This window comes from Pseudorca crassidens, chromosome 2 (assembly GCF_039906515.1).
Source record: "Pseudorca crassidens isolate mPseCra1 chromosome 2, mPseCra1.hap1, whole genome shotgun sequence".
In the NCBI taxonomy this organism is placed as follows: Eukaryota; Metazoa; Chordata; class Mammalia; order Artiodactyla; family Delphinidae; genus Pseudorca; species Pseudorca crassidens.
This window is the reverse complement of record NC_090297.1, coordinates 64,604,177-64,618,405: the sequence shown is the minus strand read 5'-3', so window position 1 is coordinate 64,618,405 and position 14,229 is coordinate 64,604,177. Positions and strand designations below refer to the sequence as shown.

At 39.9% G+C, this 14,229-nt stretch overlaps 1 protein-coding gene across 3 annotated transcripts in view; it reads left to right on the top strand.

Annotated features, from left to right (window-relative positions):
* The window catches only part of CRYZ (crystallin zeta), a 24,714-nt gene extending 10,485 nt beyond the window's left edge, over positions 1-14,229 (top strand). For all 3 annotated transcript variants that reach the window (XM_067726583.1, XM_067726582.1, XM_067726584.1), the window contains 6 exons: positions 583-746; positions 5,078-5,129; positions 9,465-9,614; positions 12,748-12,849; positions 12,950-13,045; positions 13,492-14,229. In XM_067726583.1, coding sequence (XP_067582684.1) covers positions 583-746; positions 5,078-5,129; positions 9,465-9,614; positions 12,748-12,849; positions 12,950-13,045; positions 13,492-13,656 — 729 coding nt within the window. In that variant the 3' untranslated portion in view covers positions 13,657-14,229. The remainder of the gene's footprint in view (positions 1-582; positions 747-5,077; positions 5,130-9,464; positions 9,615-12,747; positions 12,850-12,949; positions 13,046-13,491) is intronic.

The following is a 14,229-nucleotide window of genomic DNA, read 5'->3' as shown; positions in this document are numbered from 1 at the left end:
AGTTTTATATTAACTGCCATTTACTAACTGCTTGATCTGAGCTAATTACTGAACTTGTATGTGCGTCAGTTTCCTCATCTGTGTAGTGGGATTATCTAAAGGGAGATAATGAAAGTACTTTCCTCATAGGCTGTCATGAAGATCAAATTAGATAATACTCATTAGACACTTAATGCAGTGCCTAGCACAGCAAGCACTCAATAAAGGTTAGTTATCATCATTATTATTAGACCATGCTGGACATTCTTTCTTTTATTTTTCCTATTTCCCTTGATTTTACTTCTTACTAGTTCCCATTAATAGAACATTTTAAAATGTTCGGTATTTTGAAGTTATTTTTATTTTACTAGTTCCCATTAATAGAACATTTTAAAATGTTCGGTATTTTGAAGTTATTTATTTTTATATTTGAAGTTATATTTATGAAGTATTATGAAGTTATTTTATCTACCTTAGGATGTAGAAAACAGTATATAAATACTCATTTATTTCCTGTTATAAAGGTTGCATTATAAAGGATCGTACCCATTTTGACATCATTTTTAATCCCTAAAGCATTTATTAATTTATTGCTTTCCCCAGAAAGGTGACAGGGTTTTCACTACAAGCACAATCTCTGGGGGCTACGCAGAATATGCTCTGGCAGCCGATCACACTGTTTACACACTACCAGAAAAACTGGACTTTAAACAAGGAGCTGCCATCGGGATCCCGTATTTTACTGCCTATCGAGCTCTGCTTCACAGGTAATAACACACTCTGTCAGCTTTATAATCAGCACTAGAGGAGGGCAACATTAACTGGAGGAGGATAATATATAATTTATGCTTCCTACCACCCGTCCACCGTCGGTCATTTTTGGTTCCCATTTGGTTCCCATTAAGATTTATGGAGTAGAAACTGCTAATTTGGGAGACTATTCTAATCACTGAAGAAAAAAAAGAAGAGCAAAACACTGTCTTTGTCTTCGTCATGCTCACAGTCTAGTAAGTGAAGGGAGTAAGGGAGTTAGAGTAATAATATTGATGTATAATGTGGAAAGGACAGTGGTAGAGATGTGCATAGGTATCTATGGGATCACAAGGGATGTGCCTGTGGTGATGAGCTAGGGCTTCGTGGCAAGATGTAAGACTTGGATTATTTTAAAGCCATGGTTCAAAAATCTTGTTATCCAGCTCCAGAAACTAATTGCTGCAACTTAAAAGGGCTCTACCCTAGACCCACTGGTCAGTTTCCATGGATGATACCTGAGAATCTATATTGTAATTAAATTCTCTAGATATTTGAAAAGGATCAGAGGGACTTATCCTGGGGAAGGGTAGCTGGGAGTGGGGAGGGCATCCTAGACAATGGGAATAGTTGGTGTGGGGGGCAAACATCATGGTATCTGGGGAGAAAGAGCTATAGCAGTTTGCTTTTGTTAGATAGAAGATTTCAAGGCAAAGAGTGCTGAAGAATAAGGTTGGAACATAGTAATCTCTCAATAAATGTTAGCTGCCATTATCAAATAGGCGGGATTCAGATAATAAAAAGCTAGATTATAGCGCTCACACATTGTTCCTTAAGGGATTGGGGGGGTCATACAGTGTTTTTTTCAGGAGAGTGATATTGTCATATTTGTGTTTCAGTAAGATCACCTATTTGCTATGCGAAGGATGGATTTGATGACGGGAATGGAGAAAGAGATGGGAGGGTCTTATAGAAGTACCCTCTAGGAGCAATACTTAAGGGCTAGAGCAAGGGTCGTGGTAGAGATGGAGAGGAAAGGACAACTGTTTAGGGGGTAAAATCAGAAATATTTGGTGACTGCATGTGGAGAATGAGGGAGAGAAAGAGCTTAAGAATACTTACAGCTTTAAACTTGGGTAATGTTTACTTTGACAAAGAGAAGGAGGAAAAAGTTTCAAAGGGAAACTGAGTTCAGTTTTGAATGTGAAACTAAGACAGACATCGTCATGGAGAAGTCCAGCAGTCTGTCGGATGAAAGAGTCTGAAGCTTGAAGCTTGGAGGTATAAATTTGGGGCTGTCAGCATGTGGAGAGCTGACAAAATGAAAGTCATTGAAATCCCTCAGGGAGTGAGAAGAACAGTGGAGTGAGACTAGAACCTTAGTGAGCATTGAAGAGTGTGATCAAACGTAGGGAACAGAGTCCTAAGGGAACCAAAGGGAGTGTATCCCAAGGGCAAGAGAGTCCAGAGTCACCACGTCTGTTAAACATCTGTTAAGCTCGTAGGTGTTGAAGACAGGAATACCTAGGTTATAGTATTGTCTCCACCTACTACTGGTCAAGTTGCTTTCCTGTCTCAACTGTCGTTTACTGACTTGAAAAACATGGATGATAATAATAGCACGTACCTCATGGGGTTTGCTGAGAATTAAATGAGGTAATTAGTGCATGTAAAGCTCTTAGTATGTGAGTAGTACAGTCAGTGTGGGTAGTGTTAGGGGTAGTAGTTGATGTTGCTAACAAGGAGGTAAGCTAGTTGTCAAATGCAGCAGTGAGGGCTATTTGGGGAAAAATACCAGCCGGGCTTAGCAATTAGGAGGTCATCGGTTGCTTTCGTCAGTTCATTTTCAGTAGAGTGGTGGACAGAAGCTTGATTGAGTGGGTTGAGGAAGGAAAAAAAAATCGATTCTTGAATGGAGACTACTCTTAAAAAGTGGGCGAGACAGGCAGGAAGGGGTAGAAGAGTACTTGAGGAGAGTGTGGGAACAAAAGGTTTTTTTTAAGGATGGACAGGACTTGGACATGTTTGTAGCTGAGAAAGGATCTGTCAGAGAGGGAGAGATGGAAGGCTTGGAAGAGAGGGCGGAGTGGCAGATGGAACAAGATCCTGAGCAGGGCAAGGAGACGACTTAGGACAGAGATAGAGAGATTGGCTTCAGTCGAAAGGAGAACTCATCTGTAAAGCCTGGAGGAGGTAGTGTAATTATTGAACGTTGGTGGGCAGGGAGGTGAGACGTTGAAGGAGGAAGACAGAGAGAAGTTGGGGCAATGTACCATGGGGTCCACGCTGACTAGGGAGGGAAGTGAGACCAGGAGCAGCAAGAGGGCAGAAAAGGAGCAATTGAGAGACAGCGATCTGTGAAGCTGAAGAAGAAGTTTTGAGAGAGTATGGGATAGGAGGAGTATAGGACAGAATCAGGATAGGAGGTTAATATTGCTTGTTAGTGTCTCATATTCCTCAGGTAGAATGGTTAGGGGTGGCTACCAGGTGTAGGGAGAGAGTGATAAAAGCAGAGGAGAATTCAGGAATTGTGATTTGCGGGTTTCCTCCCACGAATGTTGAAATCTCCCAGATTGGGGCTGGATTGGGGGTGGAGGAGGAAGCCTATGTGCCAGGTCCTAGTCTTCAGTAACTGCGATGGGGTGCTACAGCAGCACAGAAGGCCAGGCCACATGCTCCAGGCCTGCCATGGGCCCCAGGGACAGAGGACTGTTAGTTCGGGTTCTCCAGAGAAGCAGAACCAACAGAATGTATATATTGATAGATTGACTTGTGGAGGCTTGGTGAGTCTAAAATCTGATGGGGAGGCTGGCAAGCTCTAGAGCCCAATAAGAGCAGCAGTTCAAATCCAAATTCAGTCTGCTGACAGAATCCCTTCTTGCTCTGGGAGAAGTCTGTCTTTGTTCTATTAAGGCCTTCAACTGAATGGGTGAAGCCCATCCACATTATGGAAGATAATCTGCTTTATTCAAAGACTACTGACTTAAATGTTAATCTCATCCAAAAAAGCACCTTCACAGAAACATCCAGAATGTTTGACTCATATCTGGCACCATGGCCCAGCCAAACTGACACATAAAATTAACCATCACAGTGACCCTACACAAGGATAGAAGGATCGTAGCCATGGGGATCCAGGAGAGGGTTAGCCAGCTTTTGCTCCACCCACTGCAGGCCCAGAGGTTTAGGAGAATGTGCTTAGTGTGTGAGGAGTTGTTTATAAGATTTAAAAAACAATCATTGGGAAGCATTTCATGACCCATGGCATAACGTTAGTAATCCTATTCCCTTACATTTGTATTTTACTTTTTTAAATGTTTTGGTAATACCTATCTCAGTTTATCGTTGCAAACCCTCAGTTTAACTCACTGCCCTCAACCCCTCATCTCCAAGCAAGCATGTTGGAGAAACTTCATTTACTGACTCACAATTGTCATTTGTCAGCTGTTGGCACGGGGGCTTGAGCAGGACTCCAGGTTACTGTGTTCTCACTCCCAGATTGAACATAATGTCTGTACAGGGTGGCCACGCCCTATTGTCCTGGTGAGTAAAGGATCCTTGCTGGGCGTCAGCTCTGGATCACACATTGGTTGCTGGCTTGTGACATCAGCACTTGTCCATCTGAAATGATAAGGCATCCCTTTTTGTCTTGCTGCACGTTCCATGTTCCATGTTTTCAGTGCAATAGAAAAACAGTGGTATGAACCAGAAGTAAAAAGAATATGTCATTTCACCAGAGGGTCTGGACATTTTAGGGGCTGACAGGGGAACCTGTGTGACAGGATTTATTGTGTTTTATACTCTCTTACCATCACTGACTCAGCATTGCTTCCTGAAGCGAGGGCTTAGAGGCTGTGCAGCCAGATATTCAAAGGCATGGAGAAGGAAGGCAGTAGCTGCTATGTTTACTTGGGTATTACTCTGTGTTTACCATGGAATAAAGACTGAGCTGTAACGACCCTGTTTTGCGACACTTTCTGTGGGAATGAATGGCGGACTCCAGTTCCTCTAGGTGAAGCAATTTCACTTAACACACCAACAAGGCCTCTGAGAAGGTAGCCCAATAACGTGATCCCAGCATCCCAACGGTGCCTGGAACGTGATAGACTTCCAATAAACATTTGTTGAATGAATAAGTGAATTGAAGGTTTACTTTTATCTGTGGCTCTGAAGAACCATTGTTTGATCCTGTGGAGCTTGGAGAATATCTTGGGTTATATATCACGATGAGTTTCCTCTTTGGGTAAGTGTTAGTTGAACTGAGGGTAGAGTTCTCTTAAGAATTATGACAAGCATTGAGCTTAATTAGCTCCAGAGTAAGGTGATGAAGCTATGCTTTCTTTTTCAGTGCCCGTGTGAAAGCTGGAGAAAGTGTTCTGGTTCATGGGGCTAGTGGAGGGGTAAGTATCCGTTCTTTAAGTTTATTTTTAAAAGAGCTTACGTTTGTGCGTTTCACGTTGTATTTCTTTAAGTTGTTTTTAAAAGCCAAATTTGTAAATATAGTCAGGGGTGCTTTTTTTCTTTTTGTAGCGAGGCTTCTTTAAATTCCGTCTTCTGAAGGTGATTCCCTGTCATTAGTTTAGCATTTCTTGGTTAATTCAATAGATTACCAGGTCAAAAACGTATGCATTAGGTTTTCCACCTGTGTTGGGTATGGACCAAGATAAACTGGCTTTGTTTTTCTCTTCAAGTAATGAATGTTACAAGAATATTTATTTAGAATTTTAAACAGTTCTTTAAGGTTAATGTAAATTCCACATTCCCTTAGATAAGGAAACTAAGGCTCATTAAAGCTTTACCACTGTTGCCCCAGACAGCACTGCAAAGCCACACTGCGAGAGTCTTTGTCCTTTCTAGCTCCCTTCCCCCTGGCCTGCTGCGCTTTGATGACATTCGTGGGGTACATAGTATACAGCTGTGTCCCTCACACCACAACCCATGGCTTAAAATGCTAATGGGGCTGCGGGGGAGGGGGACTCAGAACTTATAAAATCAGCCCTGCAGTGAAATCACGCAACGCAAGGCTGTCAGAAACCTCTTCAAGAAACTGGCTGTCAATCTGCCTCCGAGGAGCTTAGAGGAAAAGTTAGAGCTCTGAGGTTGGAATTTAACAAGAAATCCACATGACTTCTATCCTGCACGTAAAGGCTTTAGAAATTTTGGAGACAGGATTTCGCATTTTTAAAATATAGGGCCTGGGGCTGGATGGTTCACCTTGAGGAAGCTGCTTAACCCTTTCAGGGCACTGTGTATTCCAGAGAGTAGAGGGAAAGAAGTAACCTATTAATGCCACATTGTTCCCAGAATAATGAGAGGCATCCTGAGAATGTGAATTTACCTCTAAACGTGGCCAGATAATACAAACAGAGAATTCAGACCTCTGCATTATCTGTTACTTAATGTGAACGTATCACCAGGTTTCACACCCAGCTTCCTGTGTACCTTCAATAGATTAATTCTGAAGGATTTCACAGATCAGACTATTTACTAAAAAACACCAAGATTGTCTTTCTGGGGCTTGAGAAAATATGACAGATATACCTTGTCAAAAAACGCCCATTGTTTAGCTTCAGCGAAGAGGCTATTTGGGGGTTAAATTAAATTTAACCCTAAATAACTAAAGGATCTGTCAAACATTCATGTATTTAAATTGCTTTGGCTTTCAGAGAGCTAACCTTGTGCTCTGTATCAAAGGGAGAGATTTCAGTAGGAAGGGGAGAGAAGAGTTTAAAGAAAATCTCTTTTTATTCCCTTTACTCTCTTGTAAAAAGCCAGGTTGCTTCACCATGATTTTTTTTTAAAAGGCAGAATCCGCAGTGTTCCCTGTGCTGGCTGAGTTTGTTAAATCCTTGGCTGGCGGGGATAGGCTGGCGACCTGGTGTGTGAAGCACTTCTGATCCTCCCTGCCCTATCAGAGGGAAACAGTGCTGGGTTTTGTCTTGCTTCTGTTTGTACTTTCTGTCCTCATTTAAATCAAATTCCTTTGGGATTATGTTGTGTATTTAAAATGGTGTCGAATGTATGAACACAGCTATTATTCCGATATGTTGGTGGGGAGTGCCCTATTTTAGTGTCAGCAAAATAAATAGAAGAAAAAATAGTTGACACATCATGACATATAATCTATTGAAGGAATATTGTTAGTATAATTGTTGACAAGAATAGAATAAACAGCACCTTTAAAATAGCTACTGAGTGCCCCTTTGAAGTAGTTAGAGCATAAGGAGGTATATTTACATTAACTCTTAGGTTGAAATGTGGTTTTATTAGAAGCCCCCTGTTTTTTTAATTGAAAATTAAAGTAGCAAAAATCAGTCATGCTAACCACATAGTGTATTGTTATTTCATGGAATTGAATGTCTGTTGTACTCAGTACACAGTGAGTTCCCAGTGTTTGTTTTGGTGAAATCAAACAGATCCTCACTGTAACCCAAGTGGGTTCAGGCTCATCACTCCCATATGCCATACAATCTTTAACGTCTATTTCAGGCCTGGGAGTCTGTGATTCTGTTACAATTTTAATTAGTTTCTATCGTCATTTTTCACCTTAATTCTTTTCTATCATGCCCAATCTATAATCATTTTACCTTCCTTTAAACCAGTGGTTATCAATAAGGGGTGATTTTCTATCATCTCTTCTCCCCCTTGGGGACATTTGGCAGTGTCTGGGGACATTTTTGGTTGTTACAACTGGGTAAAGGGGTCTGGCATCCAGTGGATAGAAGCTAGGCATGCTGCTAAACATCCTTCACTGCACAGCATAGTCCCCACTGCAAAGAGATACCCGGCCCAATAGTGCCAAGTTTGAGAAAGCTTGCTCTAAATGTATGGGACCCTTATCTGCGCCATTCATTTGGCATGTGATCAAACGTATTTCCTAGTATTGCAATTTAAATAATTGCTTTTATCTATTTTATCCTAAAATAATTTTATTTCTCCTTTATACTAAGCACATTTATCTAGTGCTCTAGTCATTTCATCAAGTCCCGTGGCTTTAAACTGATGAATCTCAAATTTACGTTTCCAATTCTGAATTCTTGTTAGCCCATACCCATATTCAGCTGATGACTTTACATCTTCAGTTAGGTGAGCAATATACAGCTCAGCATGTTCAAAGTGAATTCTTAATGCTCTCAATAACTTGATCCTCTCTAATCTTTCTTATCCTAGTCAATCTACCCAGTTAATCTGGCCAAAGACCTGGGAGACATCCTTAATTTTTCTCTTTTCCTCACCTTCCACCTTCAATCTATAAGACAGGCCTGGTCTTCCTACTCCCATTTCCCCCTACCTTCCTTTTGCCTCTCATATAATTGGAATTTCTTTTAAAAGCCTAATTTGGATCATACCCCTCTCCTGCTTAAACTCTCCAGTAGTTCTGCATGGCTCTTAAATGTAATCCAAAGCCTTTACCTCCAAGGCCCTGTGTGCCTTGGCCTCTCTGTGCCCCTCTGGCCTCATCTTCTGCTGTCCCACATGTCCCGCCCTCAAGCCACATTGACCCTCTTCATTTTTTTGTTTAAAATAAATTTATTTATTTATTTATTATTTTTGGCTGCATTAGGTCTTTGCCACTGCACGTGGGCTTTCCCTAGTTGCAGCGATCGGGGGCCACTCCTCATTGCGGCACGCGGGCCTCTCACCACGTCGGCCTTTCCCATTGCAGATCACGGGCTCCAGGCATGCGGGCCTCAGTAGTTGTGGCCAGTGGGCTCCAGAGCGCAGGCTCAGCAGTTGTGGCACACGAGTCTAGCTGCTCTGGGGCATGTGGGATCTTCCCCGGCGAGGGATCAAACCTGTGTCCCCTGCATTGGCAGGCGGATTCCCAACCACTGAGCCACCAGGGAAGTCCCACATTGACCCTCTTTCCGACCTTTGAAGGCCCCAAGCTCATTCCTGGTTCAACCATGACCATTCTGCCTACAACATCTCCAGCAGGCTTCCCCGACCGTCACGTGCTTATCCCTCACTTCATTCAGGTCTCACCTCTTCAGAGCAGCCTTTCCTGATGACCTAACTGGCCCCTTTCCCTATCTCTTTATAACCCAATAGGCTGTTTTATTTTTTTCAAGTACTTTTCATTTTCTGAATTTACTTTATTCATTTATTTTTTCATGTGTTTATTATCTTCCCCCTACCTTAGAACATAAATTTCTTGCATGAAGAATCATGTCTTACACACAATAAATAATAAACATTCATCATATTAGTGAATAAGTTAATTTGGTCATATATGTACCTGTCTCCTCCACTTAAGTGGTAGAGGCCTTACCTTTGTTATGTAATATTTTATATGTACAAATAAAGTATGAAGTCATTGAGCACATTTTCATCATCTTTAAACCCTGTATCTTTTGCACAAAGCAGATGCTAAATGAACATTTTGTGCAGTGGTTACAAACTCAAGCTCTGCAGTCTGATTCGGTCCAGCTCCTGTTTCCATATACATAAGCTTCAATTTTCTCATCTGTGGACCAGGGACAATAACAATATCTACTTCATAGGCTTCTTGTGAGGATGAAATGAAGCAATACATAGAAAGTATTGAGTGTAATACCTGGCATATTATAAATGCTCAGTAATAGTTAGCTGTTGTTCTTATTTCTTTGCTTAGGCTCTTAAACTTCTTAACAATAGCTAGAACCTAGAAGAACCTAAAGTTCATTATATGTATTTAATAAATGTTTGCAGGGATGCAAAGAATCTAAAATGTTGGGCCATATTTTGTTTTTCAGGTTGGAATAGCAGCATGCCAAATTGCTAGAGCTTATGGCTTAAAGGTTTTGGGCACAGCTGGTACTGAGGAAGGACAAAAGATTGTTTTGCAAAATGGAGCCCACGAAGTGTTTAATCACAAAGAAGCTAACTACATTGATAAAATTAAGGTAAAATTGTTCTATAATTTTATAAAAGTAAAATTTTGTTTCATGGGAGACATTTTTTTGGTAAGTTCTTCTATCAACTACTCTCTTAAAGTTGTTTGTTTTGCTTATGTGTGTTTTAAAGATTTAATTAGTTTAACAGAGATGTCTAGTTTTCAAACCTTCACTATCATTTCTGTCTTGTTTATTTTTACTAAGTAAAATATAGCCTCTCTAGAGGCTTATAGCTATAAAAACTGGTACTCTTTAATGCAAATCACATTTTAAGTAAAGCCACAGCTTTGTATTTGCAGCTGTGAGGCAGGTTTTTTTTTTTAAATATATATTGTGAAATGATCACCATAACAAGTCTAGTTAACATCTGTCCCCATACACAGCTATAAAATTTTTTTTTCTTGTGATGAGAACTTTTAAGATCTACTCTCTTAGCAACTTTCAAATATATAATACAGTGTTATTAACTGTAGGCACCGTGCTATGCATTACACCCCCATGACTGACTTATTTTACAACTGGAAGTTTGTACCTTCTGATCCCACCTTTACCCCTGTCACCCATCCCCCACCTCCACCCCACCTCTGGCCACAAAAAGGTAGTCTTAATATAATTTCTATTGGTGTATATTTTTCATAGAAGAGAAGTTATCCACTGATTAAAAACTGGATCTGTTTGGCCTAGGGAGTAAAGTTTATTTGTTTACTGGATACTTTGGAGGAGTGAGCACTACCTCATCCAAAGCACGAGATAGAATTTAGTTATTATTGCATCCATTCCATTGCTGCAATAGAATTCAAACAGATTCTGAAGTTCTCCATTTGTGCTATAGTAGCAGTTTACTAAACACCTATTACTTTGCTAATCCCCAAACTACTTGCTCATGTTGAGAAAGAATTGGTATATTCCAGGTACCGATTACTGCGTAAACAAGGTCATTACAAACTGAGGAAAAATATGACCGAGAGTTTATTACCACTAAATCATCTTGCCAAAAAACTGAGTAAAGGCACTCCTTTGTTATATGTTGAGGGAACCTAAAATTGATTGAGTGTGCACTCAGGATACCAGTATCAGAGATGAAAAATTGTCAGTTATTTTAAGAATATGTTTTTGTTTTACAGTCTAATTCCGTCTCTTCTACTGGTTCCTTATGCTTAAGTCTCTCTTATTCTCCAAAAACATTCTCTTAACTTTTTATCTCCCCCTCCTTTACCACCACACTTCTTGAAAAAGTCAGGGGTACTTACTGCTCTTACTTCCTTACCTCCACTGCAGTTTTGCTTCCACCCCAGCTACTTACAGGGCTTGTCAGGGGTGCTGGTAAGCGCCTAGTTACCAGGCAGCTGCTCTTGGCTCAGTCCTCATCCTGTCTGACCCTGACCACACCTCCTAGAAGCTGGCTCTCTTCTTACTTCTCCGACTTCATTTTCAGTCTCCCTTCTCTTCATTTTACTTAAATGTTGGTATTCCTTAGGTCTTCCCCCTTGCTCTCTAATCTTCTCTGGTGCTGCACCTCCATCCTGATTCATCTCATACGTACCCTTATACTGCTGGTTTCCAACACTACCTCTGGCCTGTTTCATTCCTTCACGCCATCAGCCTACTAGATATTGACACTCATCTGGTCCCTCAGGACAGAAACCCACATTTCATTTCCTGTCCCTGTTGTTTAATCACCATTCTCCCTCCTACCCATCAAATTGGTCACCTCATCTATCAGTGTCTTCTCTGACATGCCTTTCATATACGTCTCTGTTTCTCTTTTCCAGTCATCGTTGTGACTTAGTTTAGTCCTCATCTTCTTCAGCCTTGACTGTTATTCCCAGCTGAGCTAATCTCCCCTCTGTCTTCTCTACTGTCTCCAGCATTATTTGGTTCTCTGTTTAAAAAAAGGAAGAAAGAAAGAAAAAAGTCTTCAGAAATAACTGAAATGAGAGCTCCCTGAGAATAGGAATTTTTGTCTTTCTTGTTCCCTGCTGTACCTCCAGTGCCTAAAACAGTGTCTGGCACAAGAATTAATTAATGAACACCTGCCCCCCAAAAGTCCAAATCTTTTAACGTGCATTTGGTGTGTTTTCACAGTCTGAACCAATTTGCAATTTCTTGTCTCCCACCTCTTCCCCCACTCCCATCTCTTTCCCAGATACGTACTTCAGCTCTGCTGGGCCACTTTCCAGTTCCAACCTGTACTCTTAGTCCCTACATCTTTGCTTTTCTGTTTCTTTTGTCCAGACCGACTGCCTCATGTCTAACTTCCTCTTGCGCCCTCTTCCTTCTGTTTTACTTAAGGAACTCCTACTCATCCCTCAGGGCCCAGGTCATCATCTCTGTGGAATTTTCTCTGACCTTTACAGGTGATCAGAGTTCTAACTTTTATTCCCTCCATAACCTGTGGTTTATTTCTGCTAATATAGTACTTAGCCCATCACATCACAGCGAAGATTGTAGTGTTTTCCATCTTCCTCACTTTGTTTTGAGCTCTTTATGTCCATCTTGGCATTTCTAGTACCTCTCACAGTGCCTGACACAGGTATTCATTTTTTTGTTAAAATAAATGAATATAAGGTAGATATGTATAGCTTATTTCAGATCCAGTTTTAGATGCTGGGAACCGACCTCTGAGAGCCCAAAGGAAAAGAAATAGTCTGCCAAGCTGATTGTAGACCACTTAGAACAAAACTGAATGCACACACACACACACACAATCCTGCAACAGCAAACAGCCAGTGATTTTTTTCTTTTGTTTTCTGTTTTTTAATAAAAATGGGAAACCCAATATCCAGTTTTGGATTTTTGATTTGTTCCTTCTTTCTCTATTGAAGTACATTTTGAAGATAGAAAATTTTCAGCTAAGGAAAAAGTACTTTATAGTCAAGTTGAGTCTAAGCACCTGAAAATTTTGGACAAATTTTATTTCATTATAGCAATTTATTTAATACAGACCTTTATCATTTTAGATGTTGTAGCTAGTACCTTGGAATTACAGCATCACTATATAATTACATTATCTTAAAATTTGCATTATTAGTCTTTAAAATATAGCATCTTATGTCATTTGAAACACAGTTCTGTAATATATGGGACTATGATATATAGATTATTTTTCCTAATCTACTCTGCATTCTTTTATATTATATAGAAATCTGTTGGTGAAAAAGGAGTTGATGTCATTATTGAAATGCTAGCTAATGTAAATCTTAGCAATGATTTGAATCTTTTGTCACATGGAGGACGAGTAATAGTAAGTATTTCATTTTTTTTTTACCACTTTGTAGTTTTATCGTAATTTAACTCTATTTTGCAGTCATCTTTAACTATAGACATGCTGTTTTTCATACTAGGTTGTTGGCAGCAGGGGTCCTATTGAAATAAACCCACGGGACACCATGGCAAAGGAATCTAGCATAATAGGAGTTGCTCTCTATTCATCCACCAAGGTAGGAAAAGAAGTGACTCTGATTTTGGTACCTTAAACATTGATATAATTTGTCTAGTCAGGCAGACTGAAAATTTAAGTAGATGTTAAAGTTAGTTATCTAAGTGGGTTAAGGATTAATCCCTAGAAGATAACATCCCTAGAAGATAGGGTGACAGTATAATTTTATTTTCCAAGCCAAGGCACTTATGAAAGAGAAAGGAGATACTATTCGCAATTACTAATTACTTCAGGACGATAGGTATTTTGTAAACTGAGACCGTCACAGACAAATTGCACTAATGGTTAACCTATAGAGAACTACTTTTTTTGTAGTTCTGGACAAGTTGACAAAAGCTACGTATTTGTGAGAAATTCTTAATGTTCTCTTAGATTCTGAAAAACTTTAATGCTTCTGAAAATTAAGTCATGTGTTCCTCTACTGAAAAAACTTTTTCTTTTCCTCAGGAGGAATTTCAGCAGTTTGCAGCAGCCCTTCAAGCTGGAATGGAAATTGGTTGGTTGAGACCAGTAATAGGTCCCCAGTATCCATTGGAGAAGGTGGCCCAGGCTCATGAAGATATCATTCATAGCAGTGGGGCTACTGGAAAAATGATTCTTCTCTTAAAATGATTAATCCTTCCACAGATTTCCTGCGTAATTAAAGGTTTCTTACCTCAGTTTTACGTACACTACATTTGCTTTAATTAGCATTCATTTGATTCAGTGAGTTTCTTATATTAAAAAAAAAATTTATCTTTAGCAATCATAGACATTGGAGTGCAATTTATTTTATAGCTGGGAATATTCTTTATGCCTTCTGCCTCTCATCAAGGATTCATCATAGTAGGAAATAGAATATTAGTGGTCACTTGGCATTGGAGGGCATTACAGAAATTCCTAACTGATACTTGATCATTGATTCCATACCTTTGACTAAAACATGCTAATTCAAAGTAAGACTGCTTGATTTCCAAGCCTACTTCTTTATAAGAACCTTATAGGGACTTCCCTGGTGGTCCAGTGGTTGAGACTTCGCCTACCAGTGCCGGTGGTGTGGGTTTGTTCCCTGGTTGGGAAGCTAGGATCCCACATGCCTTGGGGCCAAAAAAACCAAAACATAAAACAGAAACAATATTGTAAAAAATTCAATAAAAACTTTAAAAATGGTCCACATCCAAAAATCTTAAAAAAAAAAAAAAAGAA